Raw genomic sequence first — 25,450 nt, 5'->3', positions numbered from 1 at the left:
GTGATAGTGACGAAGAAAGCGAGTCGTCTCATAGTGATGAAAGTGATGAAGAAAGTTTGAAGAAAGGTGCTAGGAGTAAGATACATATTTCCACGAGTGCCAGCTCAGAGGACTCCGATTCCTATAATAAGACGTATCGAAGGAAGGAACAAAGAAATAGAAGAAAGGAAAAGAGAAAGCAAGAGAAAGTAAAGGAAAGCCCTATCAAGTATAGTGATATAACAAAGTTGAAAAAGTTCTCAGGTGAAATGGACGACTTGCTACCGTCTGAATTCTTGCAAGATCTTGAAGAAAGTTTAACTTTAATGGGAGTGAAGGAATATCAGTATTTACATGTACTTCCTTTTGTGTTAACTAAGACAGCAAAGTTATGGTTCTTAGAAACTAAGTCTAAGTACAGCGATTATGAGCACTTCAAAAAGAAATTCTTAAGGAAGTTTGAATCTGAAGATGTGAAATCTACAAAATTGACAGAGATATTAACGCAGAAATTTATACCTGGACGCGGAAAAGCGATGGAAGAATTCTACTGGGATAATGTGAGACAGTTGAAATTGCTACAATCTTCACTTTCAGAAGACAAGTGTGTTAGTTTGGTCGCTAATCAGTTACCTTTTAGACTAAGAGAAATGTTGCTGGCAGCAAAATGCAAAACTTTGAATTCGGCTGCAGACATTATAAGAAGGCATGAAATTTTGTGGGCTGGACAGAAAAACTCAGGACAAAGAATGACAGAAGAAAGAAGATGTGAAGTGAGAGGAGCCAGGCAGAATGAAGGGAGATATGCTGTGAGGAATGTAGAAGTCAAAAGAAACACTAGAAATTTTTATGGGCAAAATAGAATAACTCCACTGGGAAATAATGGAAGTGTTAACTACTAATGTTGGAACAGCGCCATTTCCTTACCAAGGGCGATTTCCACAGCAAGCTCGTTTCTCCCCGACACCTAGAAGAAATGAATACTTTGAGAGAAGACAGGAAGATCAGACTAGAAATAGTTTAGCAAATAGGGAAGGAAATGAAATTACCAGAAATGTACCGGTTAATGGCCAAGGTTTTAATAACTCTACCGCAAACCGTACTAGTTCAAAAAACTAGTAATGAAAGAGTCACGTGATTTTTCTCGGATAGTGGCTGATAAAATAAGAACCGAAAATAGAACTGATAACGGACAGGCGATAGTAAATCAAACGTTTCTTTACAGTGATGTAGTGAAAAATAGTAAAAATAATCCCGAGAAAGAAATTAATGATATATTAGTTGTGAAAGCTGAAGTTCATGAGCCTCCATTGAGGGAGAAGTTAGTAACTAAAGTAGGCGAGTTGAAAACATTTTTGGAGGAAGTTAACAAAAAGGAATTGTCTCCTAGTGATTTGTGTAGTGAATGTGTTACTAATTTTGAGAAAGTCGGGAATAGTCTTCGTATTTTACTAAATAAACTGGAAAATGGAAGTAAAAGAAAAAGTTGCACCTCACCAACTATAGTTGACTTCAAATCAAAGAAATCAGTGGAAGATGAAACACTGAATAAGTTTAAGAAAGAAGATAATAAAGAGGGTTTTAGTGCTAATCAGTGCAAGAATAGTATACAAAGAACAGCAGTGGAGAAAGTTGAGAAAAAATGTGTACTTGAAGATTATGAATTGATGGGAGACAGTCAATTAGTGAGACTTGCGAACGTTGTGTTAAACAGATCAGTGAAATTTAACGAAGAAGGAAGAAGATATGTCGGTTTGTGTGAGAGTGGTTGTAAAGTTGATGACTTGTTACAAAAATTAAGGAAAATAGAACATAGCATCAAGTTCGATAAAGTGTTAGTTTTAATAGGTACAAATGATGTCTTAAAAAGAGGAAAAAAGGAAGATTTTAAGAAATCCTACGTAGAGTTAGTAGACTTATTGGAGAATAAGAGTGAAGAGATTGTTTTGTGTACGGTTCCTCCTGTGCCTGTAGTGGCGGATGATAGCAGTTATGATCATTGGAAAAAACTTACATTCTTTAACAGAGTGATTAAAGAGTTGGGAAAAAGAGAAAAAGTTCAAGTGCTCAGCCTAGATAGTTTGTTTTTGAAGGATAACGGAGAAATTAACTTAGATAAATATGAGAAGACGATGGGAAATGGTTATAATTATCGACAAGACTTGGTGCATTGGAATGAAGTAGCAATGAGAGAATTTGTAATGCTTTTTGAAAAGAGTTTATTACAAGTGTGTGAAATTGACGTGAGGTGGTATGAAGATTTAGTGGATGAAGATACTGCATTTAATGAAGAAATTTTGAATAGTTCGGCTAACAGAAGAAAGATTAAACATTCAGTCTGCGTGAAAGCTGAGGTCAATAAACTTCAGGTGACATGCTTAGTAGACACCGGAAGTATGATTTCGATAATGTCCGAGAAGACATGGAAAAAGGTCACATCTGAGGTGACAAGACCTTCATTAACAAAAGTAGATAATTTAATTTTGATTGACTACACAGGAAAAAATAAATCTACAGTGCTAGGAAAAACAGTGACTATACTTAACCTGAAAGGAGCTGAATTATTGATGGAGTTTGTAGTGGTTAAAGATCTTAATCTACCAGTGATATTAGGAAGCGATTTTTTGTTTACGATAGAAGGGGTGTTAGACTTTCAAGAAAAGAAGATGTTTTTTAATACGGAAGTTGGAAGAAACGTTATTAAGTTTTTACCCACACAATATGAAGAGGAAGAATGTGAAAAGGAAGCCAATGTGAGTCGCGTACAAGTGGAGAGAGATGATTGTTTGAAATATACTGAGAGAGCTGAAGTGTTGACAACTGCGAAAGTTAAAAGACCAAAGAGATGCTACAGTGAATGATTTGCGGGAACGAATACAACTTTCTGAAGAATTAACTAGTAAACAAAAGATGGAGTTGTTGGATGCATTGTCTCCTCTAATAGATGTTTTTTCTGATAGACCGGGGACTTGTAATAAGTTTACATATGACATCAAGTTAATAGACGATGAACCACTTGTGGGAAAATTCTATTATGTACCTTTTGCATTGAAAAATGAAGTGAGAGGACAAATTGATCAGTGGGAGAGAGATAATATTGTAGAATTTGGTCACTCACCATATTTAAATCCACTTTTGGTAGTGCCTAAGCCTCGAAGTGATGAAAAAAGAGTTGTGGTAGATTTTCGTGCAACCAATCAAAAGATAAGACTAGAACAAAACAGAGTAGTTAAATTAGATGAGATTTTGTTAAATTTCAATGGAAAGACATATTTTACCTCTCTTGATCTGTCGGCAAGTTATTTTCAGATACCACTTACAGAAAATAGTAAGGCATGTATGGCATTTATTTTTGAGGGGAAAATGTACAAATTTAAGAAATTACCTTTTGGAATTATGACAGGCGTGTCTGCCTTTACTAGTGCTTTGAATCATGTTTTAGGAAATGTGTCAGAATTTTGTATAATATATGTTGACGATTTATTAATTTTTGATAGTACTTTTGAAGAGCATGTAAAACATTTGCAAATTGTATTGAAAAAATTGCACGAAGCTGGAATGACAGTTAAGTTAAGAAAAACAGAATTTTGTAAGAAGGAAGTTATGTTCTTAGGACACCTTATCTCTGGTTCTGGTGTGAGGGCCAATCCTGAAAAAGTAAAAAGCATTTTAGAATTGCAAGAACCTAGAAACAAAAAAGAGATACAGAAGTTACTGGGAAGTTTCACGTGGTTGAAGAGATTTGTACCTAATTTTTCCAATATTATAGCTCCTATAGCTGATTTGTTGCATAAAAATAAGAAATGGCAATGGGGAGCCATAGAACAAGCAAGTTTCGATAAAATGAAAGAGGTAATTGCTAATGAAACCATGTTATGTCACCCTAACTTTAACAAAAAATTCTATATTAGTTGTGATGCATCTTCAGTCGCTATTGGTGGTTATTTGTTTCAAATGGAGGGTGAATGTAAGAAGGTGATACGCTATGTAAGTAGAAAATTGACTAAAGCTGAACAAAATTACAGCATTACTGAATTAGAATGTCTAGCAGTGTTATTTTGCATAAAGAAATTTGAAATGTATATATCAGGTCTAGAGTTTGAGGTTTTAACTGATCACAAAGCATTACAATGGCTGAATTCAGCTAAACACTGGAATCTGCAATTGTGTAGATGGTCGTTAGAATTAGGAAAACACAAATTTAAAGTAACTTATGTTAGAGGAGTGGAAAATAATTTATCTGATTTATTGTCAAGAAACCACCCGGAATTTGAAATAGAAAAAGTGTTTGTTAACACAATTGGTAACTTGAAACTTGAAAATTTACCTTTTTCTAAGGAACAATTAAAACAGGCGCAACGGGAAGATGAGAGATTCAAGGAAATCATTAGTATTTTGGAAAATGAAGAGGGAAATGTTGTGAGATCAAGAATAATAAATGTAAATAAATTTTATAAACTAGAAGAGGGTGTTCTGTTGACTAGAAATTACCATTTTCTGGAAAATTGGAGATTGTGTTTGCCAAAATTTTTTGTAGCCGATGTGATTAAGGTTTATCATGATCAATGTGGACATTTAGGTGTTGATAAAGTAGTAAATAGGCTGATAAAATCATTTGTTTGGAGAGGGATGAGAAAGGATGTGAGAAATTGGATAAATGACTGTGTTATCTGTGCGAAAACTAAACCAGATAAACACCCTGTTAAAGCCAAATTGGGTATGCATGTCATTAATACCGTAAGGGAGCAAGTATTTGTAGATTTGCAAGGCCAGTTGCCTACTGGGCCTCGTAGAGAGAAATTTTTGTTAAGAGTTTTGGATGGGTTTTCTAGGTATTTAGTTGCTTACGCTATACCAAACGCTACTACAGAAAAAGTTCTGGATAAGCTGGTTAATTGTTACTTTGTTCATTTGAGTATACCGAAAAGATTGATTTGCGATAGAGGGTCTTGTTTTATTAGTAAACAGTTCAAACAGAAAATGAAAGAGTTTGGTGTTGAGATATATTACTGTAGCAGTTATCATCCTAAAACCAATTTAGTAGAACGTACTCACCAGGAGATTAACCGACTCATGAGAATATATTGTGAAGACATGCATAAAGATTGGCCGTTGTATGTTAGTACAATTGTTAACTTATTGAATTATTCCATAAATGAAACTTTAGGAGAAGCTCCTGTCTCAGTACATTTAAACGAACAGATTGATGGAAATTTGAAAGCTACATTTGGAATCGGAAATGAAATTAATGTCAACTGGAGTAATAAACTAAAAATGGTGAAAGTCAAAACTTGTGAAAAAGACAGAAATTTGTAGATAAACATGCTGAAAAAGAAGTAGGTAGAACTGAAATTGTAGAAGGTGATTTAGTATTTTTAAAGACTCATAAGCATAGTTCATTAATTGATAAAGAGATTGCTAAATATTTTGACTTGTTTAGAGGGCCTTATTATTGTATGAAACGAACTAGAAATGGAGTTTTTGATCTATTAGATTGTGATACTGAGGAGTTGGTAAGTGACCAACATGTAGAAAACCTGAAGTTATGGAGATGTTCAAGGGAAAAAAAATTGAGTACTGTAAAAAATTGAATATTACAATGTAATAGGCTAGGTTTTGAAAACCGAAAAATACTTTTCATTTGAATTTAGAAGGTACTAAGTTTTAGAGCTTTCAATGAGAATTCGAAGAATATTTAGTAAGTAGTTGATTAGAAAAGAAAAGTGTAGTGTAGATGCTTGTATAAATGTTAATATGTTTAAAGGTTAATTTTTAGGATAAGAATGTGAAATGTTTTTTTTAAGTGTAATGAAAGGAAGGGTGTTGTCGACTTATTGTATGTAAAAAAAAAAGATATTTTATATTTTAGATAAAAATTGGAATATAGGTTCCTATGTATTTGTTATATTATTGGTGTATTTAGAGAAATGTGTTTCATAAGAACTTGATATATTATTATGTATTAATTATTATTAGGTAAACAGTGTACTACTTCAAAGGATAAAGGATGGTGGAAAATAAGGGATTTACCTAATATTGTATAATCTCTTGTACTTTTATATTATCTCTTGTACTTTTATATTTTGTGCTTTATAAAATAAATGTCAAATTTAAATATAAATTTTGCCAACACAATGTGGTGATAGGGAATGATGATGCGTGTGTAGTGATTATGCGAGGAGTGTTCAAAAAGTGAATGACCAACCGAGGAAGTCAAGTGACCAAAGTAAATAGAACTGATCATTTAGGACCAACCTACAGAAATAAAAATTGCTCATTTGACTCGAAATTTTTATTTTTGCCCAGAGAGGGGCAGATTGTGACCGATTACTTTGGGTCACGTAAAATAACGCACACGTAGGACGAAAGGGTGATTTCAAGGAACAGGAATATTGCGTAGGAAGAGTGTTGAATTACAGTGAGCGGGTTTTGCATAGTGGCACAATAGAAGCTGTGGCTAGGCAGGTAAGAGCTTGAATGCTATTGGTCAACATTGCATGGTGTGATTATGCTAAGACCAATCACAGTCTTAAAGTTGCAGTGGTGCGAGTGATGCTAAAAGGACGAGAACAGTGCGGTTGGTAACAGAAAAGGAGTAACATCAACTTTCTCGGTGCGGAAAGATTTCCTCGGTTAGGAGTAGTGCCTTCGGACGTAGCGTTGCGAGTTCCCCGCGATTGATCAAACTTTATCCGGGCGACGCGAAAATACTTTTTATAATCCCACATCACATTCTCTGGCATTAAGAACAGCATAAGAAGAAAAGTTGATACCACTGTTTATAGTGTAAATTGTAGTGAATATTGGAATTTAAGTTTTATTTTCAAATACAAGGTAAAAATTAGGTATTAGTGGTTTATTTCCTTTTGTGTTAATCTTTTTACAGTACACAAATTAGCTAACTTAAGACTTGCGAGTGACTGGTCCGTCTGGTGCCATAAACCCAGAGCTCGTAAGCCGAATCAGGTAATACAATCAAAGCAAGAGCAAAATCAGAAAGCAAAGTAAGAAATCAGAAAAATGAAAACGGTTGAAGTATCCAATTTTGGGGGAACTCGGCTCAATCGCAGAGGATTTTTAAAATTCAAAAAAGAGCATTGCGTATTTTGGCAAATGCACACAAAACTGATACATGTAAACCTCTTTTCGAAAAATTCCGTATATTAACACTTCCAAGTTTGTACATACTTGAAACACTTACTTTCATACACGAAACAAAATCGAACTATCCAAAGAACATAAGACACTCACAATTACAATACCAGACAAAAAGATAACTTTCACATTCCAAAATAGCGGCTAACAATATATTACCAAAAAGTTACAAAAATTTTGGAAGATCCACAATCTTTAAAAGTAAAGTGAAAAAATTGTTATTGGAATACACATTATATTCAGTTCAAGAATTTCAAGAATTAAAAAACTTATAAAATAAATTTAGATTATATAAAATATGTAATATGTACTTTTACAGCACTAGTTCACTTCAAGAAATAATTTGTCAATGTATGTTTTACTATTATATTATGTTATATTATAAAAAATTCTGCCAAATTGATGTATAGATATATATTATGTGCGATGTCAACATGTTGTATTTTGTAATGTACATGCACCAATGCCCCTCAGGGGTACTTTCGGTGTGAAAATTGCTCAATAAACTCAATATTCCATCCAACACTCTAAGCAATGCTGCAAGGATTCACATATCATTGCCAGTGATATATTAAATTCCTTACAAGCAAAGGTGAAAAAAAAGAACAGGATCTTTGTGCACTTTGCACCATGCCGTGAGGCACATATAAGGGGTTGTGGGTGTATGGCTCCACCTCCGCCATTTTGGAGGTGATGTGTTCAGCACCATGCTCTGGTTGCCTTTACCTCCCAAGGTTGCAGGCACAACCCTGGGTCTCTAACGTGGCACTCACACCCCCTACCGACTAGACCACAATGGCTCCAAATTCCTTACATGAAGAGCATATAAGCACATTAAGCCTAGGTAGATGCAATGGGGTTTGAAAATTCCAAACATTGCAAAAAGGTTTTTATACTGAAACAAAACATAAGCCTTAAATAATAATTATTTGCATGTAGAATGAGGCTAGTTTATGCGTATTAGTGACCAAACAAATAAAAACATGAAAGTGCATTCTGAAACTACATATGAAGAAATGTAAATTACGAATTTCTGTGCATCGTTATTTCTTGCAGAAAAACTTTTCATTTATGGAAAAATTCACTTGAAATCTGACAGAAAATATTCAATCATCATATGCAAACCTATTTTCAGCATTACTTAGGGTCATCATATGCTGTGCATGAACCATGTGATGTTCTCATTCCAGAACCCACTGGTATATGCAGAGGAGGCTGAAGGGGCCACAGTCCCCCCCTCAATTTTCAGAAAAGAAAAAAATAAATAAAAGTAGTAAAGAAGAAAGGAAACCCAAAGTAAATAAGTTCAAACCCCCTTAAAATGACCCACAATAACATTTATGTCTTTAAATAAATTTTCAAACGGAGGTTGTTAATTGATCAAAGAAAAGATTTAATCTAACTAGAGTAGTAAACATCATTGTTACATTGGGTCTAGTATTGGTACAATTTATGCCTTTCAATAACAGTTTTCTTCTTAATATTAAAAGGAGAAGGCATTATTGTTTTCAATACAATAGCAGCTTTGAAGCTTAAAAGAACGTAAACAGCAACCATCTAGTCAATGGCAGGTATTGAATTATAAACACAATTACTGATACATATCATTACTGACAATTATTGTATAATGAGTAGGTTTAGTACTTTATAAACTTTACTCACAATCGCATATATCAACTAGTACATTAAATCCCAACCAATGTTTTAAGAAAAAATAACATCAGCTACCTTATCCTTCATCCTGGAAAGATTTCTAATAAACATTGATACATGTTTTAGTGGAAAAATATACTGCTGCAAAATGTAGCCAATATAGTGCTTCTGAAATGTCTTTCTGTTTTTGAGGCCACTTTATGCACAGAAAGGGTAATTTAATTAGATCTGAATCAACCTTCAAGGCACTGGCCAGGGAAGTAGTGCTGTTCAAGTTTGGGGAGGGGGTCGAAAGTACCAAAATGCACTGTCAATTGAGCGACTACCACCACAAATGGACTCAAGGTGGGATATATGGATCGCCTGCTGATGAGGGGTACCCGGATTCAAAGACAGAAACACCGAGAAACCGCTCAATTCAAGCGAGGTCTACAATATCCCTCTCCACTAGCTTGTTAACAATTGCAAATCTTTACCCACCGAGTGGAGACCGGAAGCTAATTACTATCGTACTCTCCTGAAAGCCATTCACTAACTGGAAACTAGCAATAAAGCAAAATGACACCCAGTGGTTCACATTATAACAATAACATTTAATAATGGTGAGCTTAACTCGAAGAGTATAACATTTACAAGGTAAAAAGGTAAAGTGCTCCCCTGTGCTTAGCACCACGCCATGAAGGCATATAGGGGGTGTGGGGGTAACGCCCCACACTTTCTTGATCCGGTCGTGAGTGGGGGTGATGTGATCACCATCACGCCCCTGACCGCCTTTACCCCCCAGGGTTTCCCCCAGGTACCCATGTTATTCGACGCTGGGTGGGCGCTGGGGCCGCTTCCATCGTTAGAAAAGTTCCCGGATTTGAACCGGCCGGGGATCGAACCCGGGACCTTTAGCATGGTAGTCAGACGCATTACCGACTGAGCCACCGTGGCCACATTTACAAGGTTCACCTCATACTGAGATTTCCTGGGCCCCAAGGGTAATCCCCCCGGAATCATTACAAGTTCAGCCAATAATACTTAGAGTGCACAACGACTCAATTAATCGAAACAGGACTGAACTCAGCATTCCATTCCTATTCCAAACATATATATTCCAATCTCGGTCAAAACCCAACTTCGCTCAACAAGTAGTTCAAATACATCGCGACAATTATAGTTTGCACAGACACTGACAGGAATCACTCCACTTGACGACATACCTGTAATATTGGAACGTTCATCTACTTCGTATCCTTCACGTCATTAAAACTGGTCTCTCTAGAAATATTCTCACTGTGGGAAGCTTCTGGAACTGGACGTCGTGGGCGACGAATCTATTCACCTCTTCACAACTGGCCTCTACTACTCTCTTGATTCCGCTCTAAAACCATGGGCCGGACATTGATCTGGAACTAGGAGGCTTCTTGCAAACTCTGGAACCATTCTCTCGGAAACACGGCAGGCAGGTGGCAGTCATCAATATCTGGACACGAGGACAACAGCTATGGCAGTCAAAATTGAGCACTGGATTCACACCGAGAACTTCAATCTTCTGATACTCCACGCAAAACCTGAAACTGTTCTCAGGGGCGAGATCCAGTTCGTTCCTCTCATACACACTTCAATGCCAAAGCATTCGTTTTGACGAAGCCCAACTCAATGGGGTTGCACTCAACCAAGAGATAAAGTGATCGGCGAAGAACTTGACTGCTGGAGAAGGTCGAACACTCACTCTGATGTGTCTCGTTACGCTCTTCTTCCGCTTGGCAAAGCACCGGTAGGTGGCGCTGCTGATGCATGATCCAAAGGTCATCATGTCATTAATGAGTAAGAGTACAAATCCACAGAATAAAGTCATAGATGCCACATGATTGTGATGGAAGAGTCACGGGAGAGTGACACCGTCACAACCTGAAGTTAAAAGTGGAATCCGAAACACAATGAAGCCCGAGCGGGTATTGAACCCAGAAACTCCTGATTCCTAGTCGTGTTGTAAAGTGTTTCAAAAGCTTCTAATTACATTTCCCTATTTTTTGTGACATCCAGATTTCTGTGCTGTACAATCTTACACTCCACATATTTATTTCAGGTTGTGCATGAAACTTACTGTATTCACTTTGATACTAGGGCAAAAGAAAAACCTAACTAGGGAAAGGTAAATGTATACTTATTTGTGCTATATCAAGAACAGAGAAAAGAGTTAAGCACAATTCTTTGATCATTCATATTCTCAATTTTGTCATGATAGAGCAACATAAACATGAATTATATTCTCGCAAAGGGAAAGTCATGATGTTGTCTCGGACAATAATAATACAAAAACATAATGAAACACTAGAAATTTTTATATTCAGTACATATAGCATACCTAGAAATACAAATTGGTAACATATTTGTGTTTCTAAGTAGCTCGGATAGTAAAAAAATTCAATTGAAGTGTAATTTTACAAAGTTTTTTTGCTCACTCTTCGTCCTCCCTCTACCTCATAAAGCTAGAAACAGTACAGCCAGAGTGTGCAGCGAGAACGTTCTTACATGAACTACGATAGCGTGAAGACACACGTGGGGGAAAATTGGGCATTAACTACATTCACAAAACTCGAGTGAGAAGACGATCGAAATGGAAACCCAACAACTGGATTGTCAAGGAACAGAGTCAGGAACTATTGTCGATTACTGTGCTATTTACACATTTTGCAAATGAACTCTTATGTTGTGCTACAAATACTAGACATGAATTTTCGTATCTTGTCTTTTTAGAGGGAAATAAGGCAGTACAAATTGCAAACAGACTTGATCGTTCCCAGGGACCATTTCATGTTAGACAGTTAGTCAGGTAGTCAGGTCGTAGTAAAAGGGGCATTAGTTACTACGCAATTATTGGGAATATGACCATGAAGAAGAATGCATTATGAGAGTTTGACAAGGTATTAAGGTTCTGTGCACATTCGACTTGATTTCACCAGACCAATTGGACACTCGACGAGAAGACCAGTTGCTGTGAAATCAAGTATCGTATTTACGTGTGTATAATACGCACCCTCATTTATGATGGGGAAAAGCAACAAAAAAATATATATCTCATATAATGCACAGTACAATTCAGGTCCCAGAAATGGCTTTCTTAGTGTCTGACTAACATTTACATATTTCATTTCAAATTCATTAGTAGATCATAAAAACGAGATTTTCCTTGCTTTCATAGCTGCTGCATTTACCATGCGACCTTGAACTTCCAGATGTTAGGCTTTTCATAGGAGTGGAGAGAGCAAAGTTATCAACCATCCATTCAAGGTCGCAGTGCATGATGCTTACAATAGATGGATGACATCAATGCAGCATGAACTCTCACCAAGCGGAAGGGTGAAACATGCGTCCCTGCCGATTGTTTGTGAATGGGGTTCGTGAGGCATGGAACTCCATCTCTCTGGAAATGGTGATGAAAAGTTTTAAGGTAACGGGAATATCGAGCAAGATGGATGGAAGTGAGGACATTTCAGACAGCTTGTATTAGTAACTGGGACTGAATGACAAAATTAAGTGTAAACATTATTTACGTGAGTCAAACTGCAATAGTGCAGTAAATATACAGTAGTTATTTTATTTGTTAAGTGTTGACGTAATTATTTTACCTTCATATTTGTTACAGTCAACTCTCAATACAACGACCTTTCACAGTCCCCGGGAAAAAGGTAGTTATTTCGAAGGGTTCGTTATTGCAATTTGCACCAATAACGTTTATCGGGAGATAATCGAGCAGAATGAATGTTGGATTTAATACGGGTCTACTAGAGCATTGTCTGTTACAAGATGAACTGGTAAGATAACATCTCTCGGAAAATCTAACCTTTCTAGGCACACGCGCGCGCGCACGCACACGCACACACGCACACACACAAAGAAAAAAGAAGTGGGGCTGTAAATTTCATTTTGGTTCGGCTGTGTAAAATACATCGTAAAAATGTAGTTTTCCTTCCTTCGACCAACTTCTAATTCACACCCTCCCCATTCCAGGGAGCAGTCCATACTCTTCCTCGACTTGAATTTAAAGCCAGCCTGAAAAAGGAAAAACGCAACTTGCGATCTGTTTGCACCCAATGCATATTCTAAGACACATTGAACAGTGTTGCACTCAATAATCATTTTGGTTTGGAATTGGATTTCATTAAAGTGAAACTGTAAATTTAGTCCCGATTAGCCCAAAAGCATAAAATCAACACAAAACAAGCTTTATGAAACCTGTGCATTTTCAGATATCAAAATGGGAGATTGTTATTTACTCTCACGTTAACAGACGATAATCGGTGTCAGCTGATACATTGAATACTTTTTTTTAAATCCTTCTCAGCTTACACATTGAGCACCCCCCCCCCTTCCCCCCGCCGAATGGTTCTGAAGATAAGTGGCAATTATATTGTGTGCATTTCCTTGCTCTGAGTTTTCAGGTTGTTTTAACTCTTGTTTTTCTTTCTGAAGATCGAATTTCATTATGATCTAATCAAAACAGATTTGCGAGATTCAAAACAATGACTTTTGCCTTCACGCTGGATGAGTCATTGCTGTTATCGGCAAGCGACAACTTCGCAGACGCTAGACAAAACACTGGTGCCAGCTGCAGTGTAAAAACAAAGCGACCGGCTGGAAGTTCGAGCAACGGGTAGTCGAAGGGAAAATCCTCTGTATTTCAAAGATAACGCAACTGTCGAAGGTGGAACTTCTATCATCTGTGTGAAGAAGAAAGAAATGACACTTTCTTTACGTTTTACCTTGCAACAGACCATAATACGGTCAATATTTCAATAGCATTAAAAAAAGAGAGAGAAAAATAGGACCTGAATTCTGCAATTATTACATTGCCGTCCAGACCAGGTGGCAGAGAATGAGCTGGGAAGGGGGGCACTTTTTACTTGTCCTATGGTTTTTATTCGTTTTCAAGAATGCATCCAGAACTGGTTGCCCATTTTAGAAGTCAAAGGAAAGGAAGATCGATCCACTTCCACCCTTCCCTGTAATCAGCCTGTGTGCACACACGAGCAACAAAACAATCGGCATCACCTCCACCTAAACGTTTGCTGAGAAGAAAAGAGGGAGAAGTCACTCGGCCAACGGAGCACTTTTGGCAAATATTAGGACATCGGCACAGTTATGAAAATGTATAAAGTGGTAAACGGGAGTTATAATGCACGCAAGATCGAAGTGAACTTTTGTGGAAACCTGGATGAAAATGCATTAAGAGGTTTGACGATCTTTAGTTGGCATATGAGGCTTTGATTATCTCTAACATTTTCACTTCTTTATGAAGTGTTACAGGAAACAAAGAACACGTTTTGAATTAAAGCAGTTACCGGAAGTTGTCCGCTACAAGGTCAATTTGCAGTAACATCCAAGCATATTCGATCTCTTCTTGCGTATTCAAGAGGAAACGAAATCACAATGGCAAAACAAGCCTGGCATTTTGGGTAGCGGCCCTCAGCTGTAGTGCGCTTGGGGGAGGGAAGGGCAGAGGTCAAGTGCTATTGAATATCACTGAAGCATGGTCTGGTGTTTATTTTTAGATCAGACCCACTTGCGAACGGAAGAGTGCTTGTGAAGGGAATGAGTATGAATTAAATGAGTTATTTCTCCCGTGAAAAATACCGCTTGATATGCCTCCTGTGTCACGGGGGGCACGTGCTTGAATGCCGCCAGAACAGTTCTGCTTTTCTCGATGTCGCAATTAGTGAAAACTCATGGAAAACAGCCATTTTGCTTTTAACAGTTACTATTTAAAATAATTATTGCTAAAGAAAGACAATCTGTAGGTATATACATATTATACGCAGTGACATAGTGACAAAAAATGCGTGATTTCATTTATTCCGTGCATAACATGCACCACAGTTTAGGGGGGCAAAAATGTTGGAAAAAAGTGCACATTATACATGCATAAGTACGGCAATTCTTCGAGTCAACATCTGTAACCCTAAGGGAAGAGGTTACGAGGATTGATGACCAGTTTTGGGGTTCTAATTAGATGAGGCCTGTTCTTCCAAGCCACCAAGCTAAAAGGATGGTGTCAGTGGCGGTGTCGAGAATGGTAGAAGCCTAAGCCTAGGTTGGAACAAAGGACCACATTCAATTTAACCTGTGCAGTTCACTAAAAGAGGACCAAGGTGGGGTTCTGTCGAAGATTAAAGTGAAAATGAAATGTTAAGACTGTTAAGTTTCAGGGTGCCCAAGAAGTTAATTCCTTCTCACGTCCTTCCAAAAAAAAAACAACTGATAGCCGTGAATGTACCACAATGTTGTACAGGGTGTTTAAGAGCATCAGATACCAATATAAGTAATAATCTTTTGGTCAAATTAGTGCTAGGTTTCAAGTTGTAAGCTTTCAATTTACAAATGACGCTACTGTAGTAAATTCGTTTGGAATGTTGATTCTGCGAATTAACAGTTGTTGTGAATAGTTAAATAAATTAATGACCAGAATTGGTCACCCTGTAAATTATAAATGTTGAAGGTGGATTTTGAATTAGTAAAGCTGGTCGTTCACTTGAATGAGTTTAATGAATGTATTATTGTTGTTTTCAATAGCCGAAACTACATGGCACAGGCTATTGAAATAAAAGAAGACAAACAATTAAATTGAAATTGTACTATTTGCTATCCTTCATAAATACTTCTTGTAGTAATAAATCTTTCTATTGATCTTTACAGGGTTTTGAGGATGAGTGTTTGTTTGCTAAAATGCAGTTGCTTAACAGCGATGAAACTTTGTGTGAGATAGTAAAACGTTGTCGCAAGATTGTACGTGGCTACAACATATCTTTGGAGAGCATGCGTTAATAATGTTTATTGTGGATACTCTCTATTATTTATGACCACTTAAGAATTGCCTTGAATTAATATTATTTGCGTTGATCACAGGATCTCGTAAAGATACTGAAGGGATACGTAAAAAACGTGTCAAACACTTCAACACTGTATACCACTTTGGTGATTGTTTGGTTAGTGGCATATTTATTTAGATTCATTCCGTTGGGGTCACCTTCCACTTAGCCATATTTTTATTGCCCACCATCCACATTAGTGCTGCATGCGACCTCTATCGCTCACTCAAACTCCTTTGAGTCTTCCATGCTCAAGCGTACCACACTAGTAGCAGAATGATTGGCAACGTCCCGTATTTCAGAGACTAATAAGCAGCACTGTGAACCTAAAACCCCTAGATGGAAGGAAACTACTTCGTGTAATTACAATTCTAAATAATAATTCCGAATATTATTGTGTAAGACTCAAATACAATATGTATGAAAGTATGCAATATCTACAGACCGAAACGTAAAATGGATACATATGCTGACAGACCTGTGTAAGGAATTACAAATATTGTATCACAGTGCAACAAGTATGTGTACATCATTGTTCACTTACTGAAAAGAACAATCATATTCTGCGAAATAATAAATTGCAGTTATAACATTCAATTGAACATCATTTTAATGTCCCAGATTCAATACCAGTGGAGGCACATAGTGGTTCGGATCCCACTTTAAACTGTAAGTCCAGTCCCGATTAGCCTTAATGTGTATAAAGTGAACCTAAAACACCAATTCAATGAATCGATCGATCATTTTAATGTGACAATAATTGTAGAAACATAAAATGTCAGCCTAGGCAGTTTCTGCCCATCATCATCTATTTCATTTTCACATTATCTCGGTAAAATATACAAACTGTATTTTAACATGTCCGGTGACACTAAAAAATTTATTGTAAAGAAACTATTAGTACTCCCTGTATACTTTATGTATACCCTGTATAATTTTATGTGTATTATTAGGATAAGTTCTAATGTGTGTTATATAAAATACGTACCTCAGACATGGAGTTTCAAAATCATCTTCACTTTTCAAACCAGAAAGCTCGATAGGTTTATCAGCAATGAAAATTTCTTCACTCTTAATAGTATGAGCCTTTTCTACATATTCTCTGTTATTTTCATTCTCCATTACATCTTGCTGAGATTTAACAGAGTCTTCTAAGGAAGTATCAGATGTGAGTTCATGTTCTATCTTGCAAGATGTTCCAAATTCTTGTGCTTCGAAGCTGATTTCAAAATCAGGCTCCTTCAAATAGAGAATTAATACACTTTTTTCTCTATCACATGTCAAGTTCAAGTTGTCTTTTAAAGGATCTTCCACAGCCAAATCAAATTCCTCATTATTGAACGATGATTCAATCATGCTCTCATCTTCTGCACTTCCTGCAGAAATTTCTTTAGCTGTAGTTGACAGTTTGTTGATTGTTTTCACATTTCTGTCTTCTAGCAGCACACAATGTTCACTACATGCCCCATGTTCTGACTTCAAACTGAAATCTGGTAGTTCATTACTAAAAATAAAAAGACATATTTATATAGAGATGGGCAAGATGACATGAATTCTTTTACCAAGTGCAATAGTATACTTAGTATAAATATAACAATAATTACTTGTAAAAGTAACCCATAGAAAGAAGCAAATCATATTGGTTTACTTTTAGTGGACGGAGTCTCTCGTGAATGCACAGCCTCTGAGGATGGAAACTCTTCAAGTGCACCCTTTTCAAACTTTTGATGCAAAGTAAAATAAAAAGTAGCTCGAGAACTAATTGTTGTAGGGAAATGAGCTTTCTCTTAAATGACAGGACTTTTAGTGGAGGTGGCATTTGTACAATGTACCTCCAAATAATGAAAGTTAAAGAAAAAAGTAGAAAATAGAAATTTTACCCCCTGTGACTACCACAATGCACCAAAGTTAATGAGAAAAGTATTATGTAGCAGTGGTACATTCCTACAAACATGCAAAGTTGCATTGAGAAAAGTCTTAATATTTCTTGGGGGAAAAGTAACAACAAAGGACAATATTTTGAATAGCCTTAATAGCTACCCAACATGTGTATTTATTTTCACGCAAACTTTAAAATTGTACCTTCAAATACAATTTTTACAGCACATGAGGCACTAATATCGGGATGACCCTTGTGGCAGACAATTTTCAATCAGTATCCTGCATTGCACAGTTCATACAAGAGCACACTACACAGATTGCTTCAGAAGTTATTTTCCAAATGCCATAAGGAACTTCACAAACTTCATTAACTTCAAAGAATGTTCAACTGGAAAAATATGTCTAACAAGTTAAACTCACATGACTTATGGAACATTGAGTTGTTGAGTTTCGTTTTTAAGTCCACTTTATGCACATAATGGCTAATCAGGACTGGACCTACAGTTTAAACTGAGATACAAATCACTATGGGTATCGAAACTGAGACCTCTTGATTACATAGCAACAAAGATGCTCAACTATTGGAATGTTCCCACAGAGAACCAAAGGTGCTTTATATCATGATATGTTAACATGTTTCTCTCCACCCAATTGTATATTTCTATCTTTAGTAATTTCTCAGAAATGGAAAAGAACAGTTTTTAAATGCACAAAATTTCACACTCATGCTTAAGGTGATACCAAACCATTAACCCGTAAAATGGGTGTGGCATAGTCCCTGGGACCTTCTGACTAGTACAAAGCTCTTGTTTGCGGAAGCAATAGCATGCACTTCTCTCTCCTTTTCAGTAGTTTCATATTTTGGAATATCACATACCCCACCGGTGCCACTTCGCTCGTTGCATTTTAGTTTTGGAGCAATAGGCACTTGTGGGTCCCAAGGACCATGCAACGCCATTTATTTACGTCTTTCGGTATGGAACCTGGTGCGGGAATCAGATTTGACAATCTGTGTTTTAGATGGAAATGTCCTTGCCACACTTAAAAAAAGGTTAGAAGGGAAGTGAATTATCAGATATGGATTCAGATAAAAGTGATAATGAAACACTTATTTCCACTGAATAAATTTTCAACCATTGAGCTTTCACCTTCATTTTGACATTGTGCAGAAATTTTTTGTGTGAGACTTAGTCTATGTGATTTTGTTATATTTGGGTAAATGCATGTTTGTTCTATGATAATTGACCATCCAAAGCATTTCTTGTATTTTACAGTTATATGACGATTTATTTATAGAGACGTTTACAGATATGTTGCCGATTTTTGTAGTCTTAGATCAATTGAGTAATAAACATGGAAAATAACAAAAATAGTGGATAAAGGTTTATCATAATTCCATGAAGAAGGATCAAAATACAAGATATAATTTGTGGAAAAAATTAGCTATTATTTCGGATTACTCATGGAAATGGTATTTTTTTTTTTTGGTGGTCTGCCCATTGCGTTACAATCTGGCACCACGCCTGTTAAGACGTTAAAAATGTGTCAGTGGTAAACTTTCAATTTCATGACTTCCATGCATAGACAGACATGCAAAACAACATGATTTATATCTCGTTAAAATTTTATGTGAAGAAAATGTTGGAACATCATACTTAAGTGTTTCCGAGATAACAAAACGTCACTCTTAAATGATTGTTGCCTCTCTCGGTCAGTGGGACTAGCTGGTCAAGCTTATTTTTGTTGAATAAGTTATTATTTGATAAGTCCATCTGTCTTTATGACTACGAGAGTTTTTATCAGATCTTCACAGTAGACATGAATGGATATACAGAATGACAGATGCATTTGACCATCACACACATCTCAATTTTCTTAATCAATACATTCAAGGAAAATTCTTGTTGATTTTTATTTAAATGCTAGAAAGTCAAAACTAAAACTCCTGTCTACATGTTCAAAATATTTAAAGAATTTTTAATTTATATTTTTGTACACTTCTGTTCACAAAAAGTGGCACACTCATTTGAGTTGAAGTCCAGCTTCGTGGAAGTACAGCCGAATTAAGTGTTCGGAAAGCCGCAGTGTTGCTTACTATCAATCAATTTAACCATATACAGGGAATTTTGGGTCTCTCAGACTCAAAGAAAAGGGCTAACGGAAAGATTGCAGCATAAATATCAATGAACTGGAATTTCCACGTCTACAATCAAAGTAATGTAAATGTGAAGTATTCCTGAAATTTATTTTAAAAAGAAACGTGTTTTTGACGTTTGTGACGAAGTAGTTTCCACAATTCGTTAGAATACAAGGGCCCCGCGTTCGAACTTGGCCTGAGCATGGGTGTTATTTTTGAGTCTCTCTTCCAGGGAGTCATAATGTAACGAAATGGAACGGTATTTTCAATTACGGTTTCCGTTACGTTACAACCAGAAACAGAATAACTTTTTTCGTGAACAGAAACGTTACCTCAGGTATATGAACATTACGTTACAGGTGTGCATAACGGTACCGAACCATAACTGATCTGTAAATCAGTAGATCGATAGGTGACGCCTTAACGTTACATCCATTGCCGGCAACCAGTAACGTTACAGGGTAAGAAACAAGTTCGTCACGTATTGACTAGTAACTTTAGTGTGTGTGGAAAGTGATAGTAACATTACAATTAACCAGTAACTTAATTGAGGTCACGACTGTAAAACTGTGAATGCAAGTTTTCTTTGATTTAGCGGGAAATCAGTCTGCTATTGTTGTAAGTAATAAATTGAAACATATATATTTTCTGCTCGAGTAGGAATCCACAACCCTTTTCCAATCAATCAGTTTCTGTGTTTGAAACTTCTGTCTAGGAAAGCTACATACAATTTGCTCTTAATAACAGCAGCTTCTAAATAACCTATCCATTCTTGTCTTGCAAAGTAATGTTTGATTTTGATTTGTTATATTTAACTTTGGTTTTCTGCCACTTTTGGCTAATTGCGAAGACGAGGATGGGTGATGCAATGACAAAATTGATGAAAGGACATCAGGAAGAAAATAATGAAAACAATACACAGGCTGGAATCTGAAGTCGGGACCTGTGGTGTCGCATTGTTCATGAAATAAAAACATAACATGTACAGTGGCTCACATTAGTAATCGAATATGTAGCATTTTGCTGCATTTCTTCACAATATTTCAAAATTAACATGTACATAAATATAAACGATAGTGAAATATTTATAGGCAGTTATTAAAGCTAGATTCCCTGTTACATTTTTTCTTTTTTAATTTTGGGTGCATCAGCACTTAGGCTATTTTGAAACCGCCATGTTATACGGGGTTCAGCCCCTTACCATAACAAATAACGTAACTGTAATATGGAATAACTGAAATATTAAAATATTCTGACTTAGGTTAAAAGCTGAGGCTCTAAAGGGTCACTCAGCACACATGACAAAAAACAGAACACACAGAATTATACTGGCCATAGGGTCAGTCGCCAGAGCCTCGTTAGTCTGCAAAGAGCAGTCCAGGGTGTACTACGTGGAATGAAGTTGACGATTGGGTGTACTATGTGGAAGGTCACCCCTTACACCCCTGTTACGGTTTCAAATCTGAAAATAGTTATTTATGATTGGGTGTGAAAGAAGAGATCACTTTAATATTCAGACAAATCGTGAAAGCCTTCTGTTTCTGTTAAGCTACGTTTCCATTCAGACAAGTTCCAGACTCATGACGTGCTACATGTGCCGGCGCATGTTGCGCGTCATTTAGTGTACTCGTACTGCTTCCGATTCAAAACTACTTCTTCAAAATACGTCCGCAACAACACTGGAGTGCAGGACCGCAGTGTAGCGTTGTGCAGTGCTTTAGAGTAGTCAGTGTTTCTTCTCTTGTATTGTAATAATTTGGTGGTGATTTAACTTGGGTAAAGATGAACAATAAAGCTATGGCGGGTTTTGTGGTTATGGCAGGCGCGTATCATGAATTTCTAAAAATAAAAAAAAAATAAAAAAGAGGCGAAAACAACCTAGATGGTTAGAAGTTTGCTAGCAAAAATTTAACTCGTTGATGAGAGACTTACGTCTTCAAAGTGGATACGAAAACTTTGTAAGAATGACTTCAAGTGATTTTGCATTGTTATTAAATCTTGTTGGACCACAGCTTGTAGTCGCGTCGTCTGTTTCTACTCTAGTTTGTATGCCCATGCCCCAGGAACTTGTTGCAGGCTGTTTCCATTGTCAGCCGTGCACGTTGTGCATCTTAATCGTTTGGGGCAATTTTGTCCCCGGCACTTGTGCTGCAGCATGTTGCAGACAGTTTCCATTTCAACAAATGCTTGGCACATACAGCGTCCATGCCACATGTCATGTTGCGCGGTAAAATTTGTGGTAATAGAAACGAGACTTTACATAGTTCTTTTATCGGTCAACTACTGTGCGGGGAAGAAACAAATCATGCTATTTCCTAACTACGTCTGTTACCAGTAGCTCCATTGCCCCTGACTGAAGTACGAGAAAAATGGGTAACAAAAACAAAAATACAACATTTGACTAACTGCAGCTATTTATTTTTACCTAATCAAAGGGTGCAGGTACAGGGAAATTTAAAATGTTAAGTACATGTAAGAGTACCGTAAGTGACGCAATAAAACGTAATGAAAAGGAAAATGAGGTAGATTCCGTATCTCAGAAAATTCAACCAAGAGAAATAGGAGAACGAAATGAACGAGCTTCAGTATGAAAAATCAAGACCCTTTCCTCACCCCCATCCCCTTCCCAAACCAAGGGAAAGCAGCTGTGCAACTTGGAGCAGGCACTGGGACTGCTGTACAGTTCAGTAGCGTTTTGTCCGAAAGCGAAATTCCTAGAAAAATGCTACAGTTCGTCCGCGATGGTTTAATGAGTTGCATTTCGCCCGAGCCTGGCTGATGATGAGTCACACCTTGACTAACTGGTGGCAGCGGTGGAATTGGTAACTAGGTTACCTCAGTTAACAACTTTTAAAACTACATTGCATAGACAGCGGAGTGTAGCGCAGGGAGTGCAGACTCGGTCAAATCGTCGAGAGAGGGGTCCCGGGTTCGATACCCGGTGGAGGCACAAGTGGTTCGGATCCCACTTTAAATTGTAGGTCCAGTCCCGATTAGCCTTACTGTGCATAAAGGGGACTTAAAACAACAAATAAAATCGTTGAGAGGAAGTGAACTTTGATCCAGAAATTTTAGTCATGGCAGTCAACACTACTACTTCTAAGCAGCTCCCATAAGTGACTGAGGTTAGAATGAAAGTTTGTCTTGTTTAAGTTCACTTTTAAGCACAGATAGGCTAATTGGGAGTGGGCCTACAGTTTAAAGTGGAATTCGAATCACTGTGCCTCCACCAGGAATCGAACCCGGCTAGAATGCAAGTGGTTTCTCATACTCAGGTGGGAAGTTGTTTATGTTAAAGTTTCACATAATTTGTAGGTAGTCACACGTGGTCTGAGAAACAAAAAAGTCACACATAGCCTACGCATAATTCGCTCGAGGCAGTTTGTTGCAAGAACTTTGCTTGCAGGCCACGGACAATAACTTTCATGGGTAAAAAAGTGTAGCTTTCCTGACAAAGTGTTCTCGACTTGCGAGCCAGCTTAAATCGGCGTTAGCGTCCAATGTTTCGAGCGCATACATTGCTCCCATCATAAGGTAGAGAGCATCCTGCTTAGAGCAATGTATGCGCTCCAAACGTTGGACGCTAACGCCGATATAACCTGGCTCTCAAGCCGAGAACACTGTTCGAATCTCCACAGGCATATAATAAGAATGTATCATACCCAAATGACACATATGGCGTAATACCTAACGTGCCAAATTTTGGAAAATAGGGGCTGATAGCGTGTGTGAGAACCAGAGTGACTTAACTCTAATTTATCAAATTAATAGGAGAGGAAATAAAGTATTCTTAGGAATATGACTCTTAAACGTGACTCCGCCTTACAGATAAGCATTAGAAGTGGAAAATGTCGATTTACTTCAAATACTCTTCAGATGATTTTTTTTTAATGAAACTAAAAACAGCATTTTTGTAGTTACGTTCCTCTGATTCTCGTAGGACGATAGGTGAAATACATTTCATGAGCGATGTTTGAAAGAAGTTGTGTTAAGATGTCAAACATGTAGCCGACAGCCATGCTGTATGAAGAAAGCATATAGGATAAGCTCCAATCACACTTAATCTAGGCTCACAACAAAGATAGCGGCTGAGTGACCTAACATAATGAAAGGCAAAGAGAACAGTTAATCATTGGAAGAAACAATGAGTTTCATGTTTAAGATCATTCTGCCATATGTATAATTAATGCAGTTGCTTAAAAAATAAAAATGGTCCAAAATGCTTCAAAGTAATTGAAAATATGAGGCATTGCGGATACGAAGGGCGAACTCAACAAAGTGTATTGTGATGGAAATGTGTTTCAAGTTGCCAGGCACAGTGCAAACTCCATAAAATCTTTGAAAATCACGCATGAAACATTCCGATCTACTGTTACCAAGTTTTTGTGGAGCTCAAACTGTGCCTGACAACTTGAAACACATTTCCCTCACAATGCACTTTGTTGAGTTCGCCCTTCGTATCCGCAATGCTTCATATCATCTCTAGGAAAAACCTAGAAAATTAATACGCCCATTCCAATTTAAAACCTTTATTTGCATACTAAATAGAAAGCATTTTCACCAGATACTTGAAATTAGTTTGAGAAAATCTAAAATAAGAGGAATTCCTATCCCTGTTATTGTGTTGATATTTCCTGGCAAATACTCTGTAAGAGGCTGTCGCGGTCTATTGCCGCGCTATACATTGACGAAACAATGCTTTATACTCTGAAGTCGATACTAAAGGTTCATGGACGTCTGCAGGATTTTTTCCAAAGAGGGGCAAGCAAGGTAGTTTTTCCGGGGGGGGGGGGGCAAACAAGGTGCATAACAGTGTTGTCTCCTCAAAAAACATTGCTTTAATTTGAAGTTATCATATTCATCTTATTTGAAAATAAGATCCTTAGGAAAATATTTGGACCTAAAAGGAATGAGGAGACAATTAGAATAATTAAATCAAGAAGACTTAGGTGGGCAGGCCATGTGGCATGAATGGGAGAGGAAAGAGGAGTTTACAGGATTCTTGTTGGGAAACCTGATGGTAAGAGACCTTTAGGAAGGTTAAGACGAAGATGGAGGGACAACGTTGAGATAGACCTAAAGGAAATCGGTAGGGATGGAAAAGAGTATATACTGTAGATCTTGCTCAGGATAGGGACAGATGGAAGGCCTGTGTTGCTGCAGCCATGAACCTTTGGGTTTAAGAAGGCTAGAGAGTTAGTTAGTTAGCTAGTTATGTTCATGCAATAATTAACATATATTATTGCAGCTGAAATGGAATTGAGTGATATATATATAATTTTTGGTTGACTTTCATTTTCCAGGTGGGTCGTGCACCCCCCCCCCCCCTTGCCTCTCTTCCGGACTTCCATGCAAAGGTTCTATTTTTATTTCGCATCTACCACTTTCGGTTAATCGCGATGATAAAGGATGTGATAGGTGATGGAAGTGCTATAAAGACAATGACCCAACCCATCCATATTTTCTAGTCCAGGCTCTAATCCGACATTAGACTTCGCAGTTTATTACGCTAACCAATTTGCCACGGGATCGGCTTCTTCGTGTTTGTCTGCTCATCAAATGATTAATTTGTTATTCAAACTATATAGGTAGGAAAGCTATATAAAATAACGAAACAGAAAAATAAATCCACTTGACGTCTTGTAGTACTATCATTAACCTACAATTTCATGCTCACAAATCCACACAGAAAACTTCTTGTGGCATTAGTTTTACGAAATGGCCTTGGGGAATAAACATCGCCCATTTCCTTGTTCAGCTCGAAACAATTCAGGTGCCTTATCGAAGCTGT

The 25,450-nt window shown here is 37.1% G+C and overlaps 1 protein-coding gene across 5 annotated transcripts in view; it reads right to left on the bottom strand.

Annotated features, from left to right (window-relative positions):
• LOC145988575 (uncharacterized) overlaps positions 1-25,450 on the bottom strand; it is a 190,865-nt gene that overhangs the window by 14,747 nt on the left and 150,668 nt on the right. For all 5 annotated transcript variants that reach the window (XM_083123535.1, XM_083123534.1, XM_083123533.1 and 2 more), the window contains one exon: positions 16,630-17,145. In XM_083123535.1, the coding sequence (XP_082979661.1) occupies positions 16,630-17,145 (516 nt within the window). The remainder of the gene's footprint in view (positions 1-16,629; positions 17,146-25,450) is intronic.

This window comes from Lepisma saccharinum, chromosome 6, assembly GCF_977018435.1.
Source record: "Lepisma saccharinum chromosome 6, izLepSacc3.1, whole genome shotgun sequence".
NCBI classification, from domain to species: Eukaryota; Metazoa; Arthropoda; class Insecta; order Zygentoma; family Lepismatidae; genus Lepisma; species Lepisma saccharinum.
Note: the sequence above shows the minus strand (reverse complement) of the source record. Positions and strands in the feature narration are given on the sequence as shown.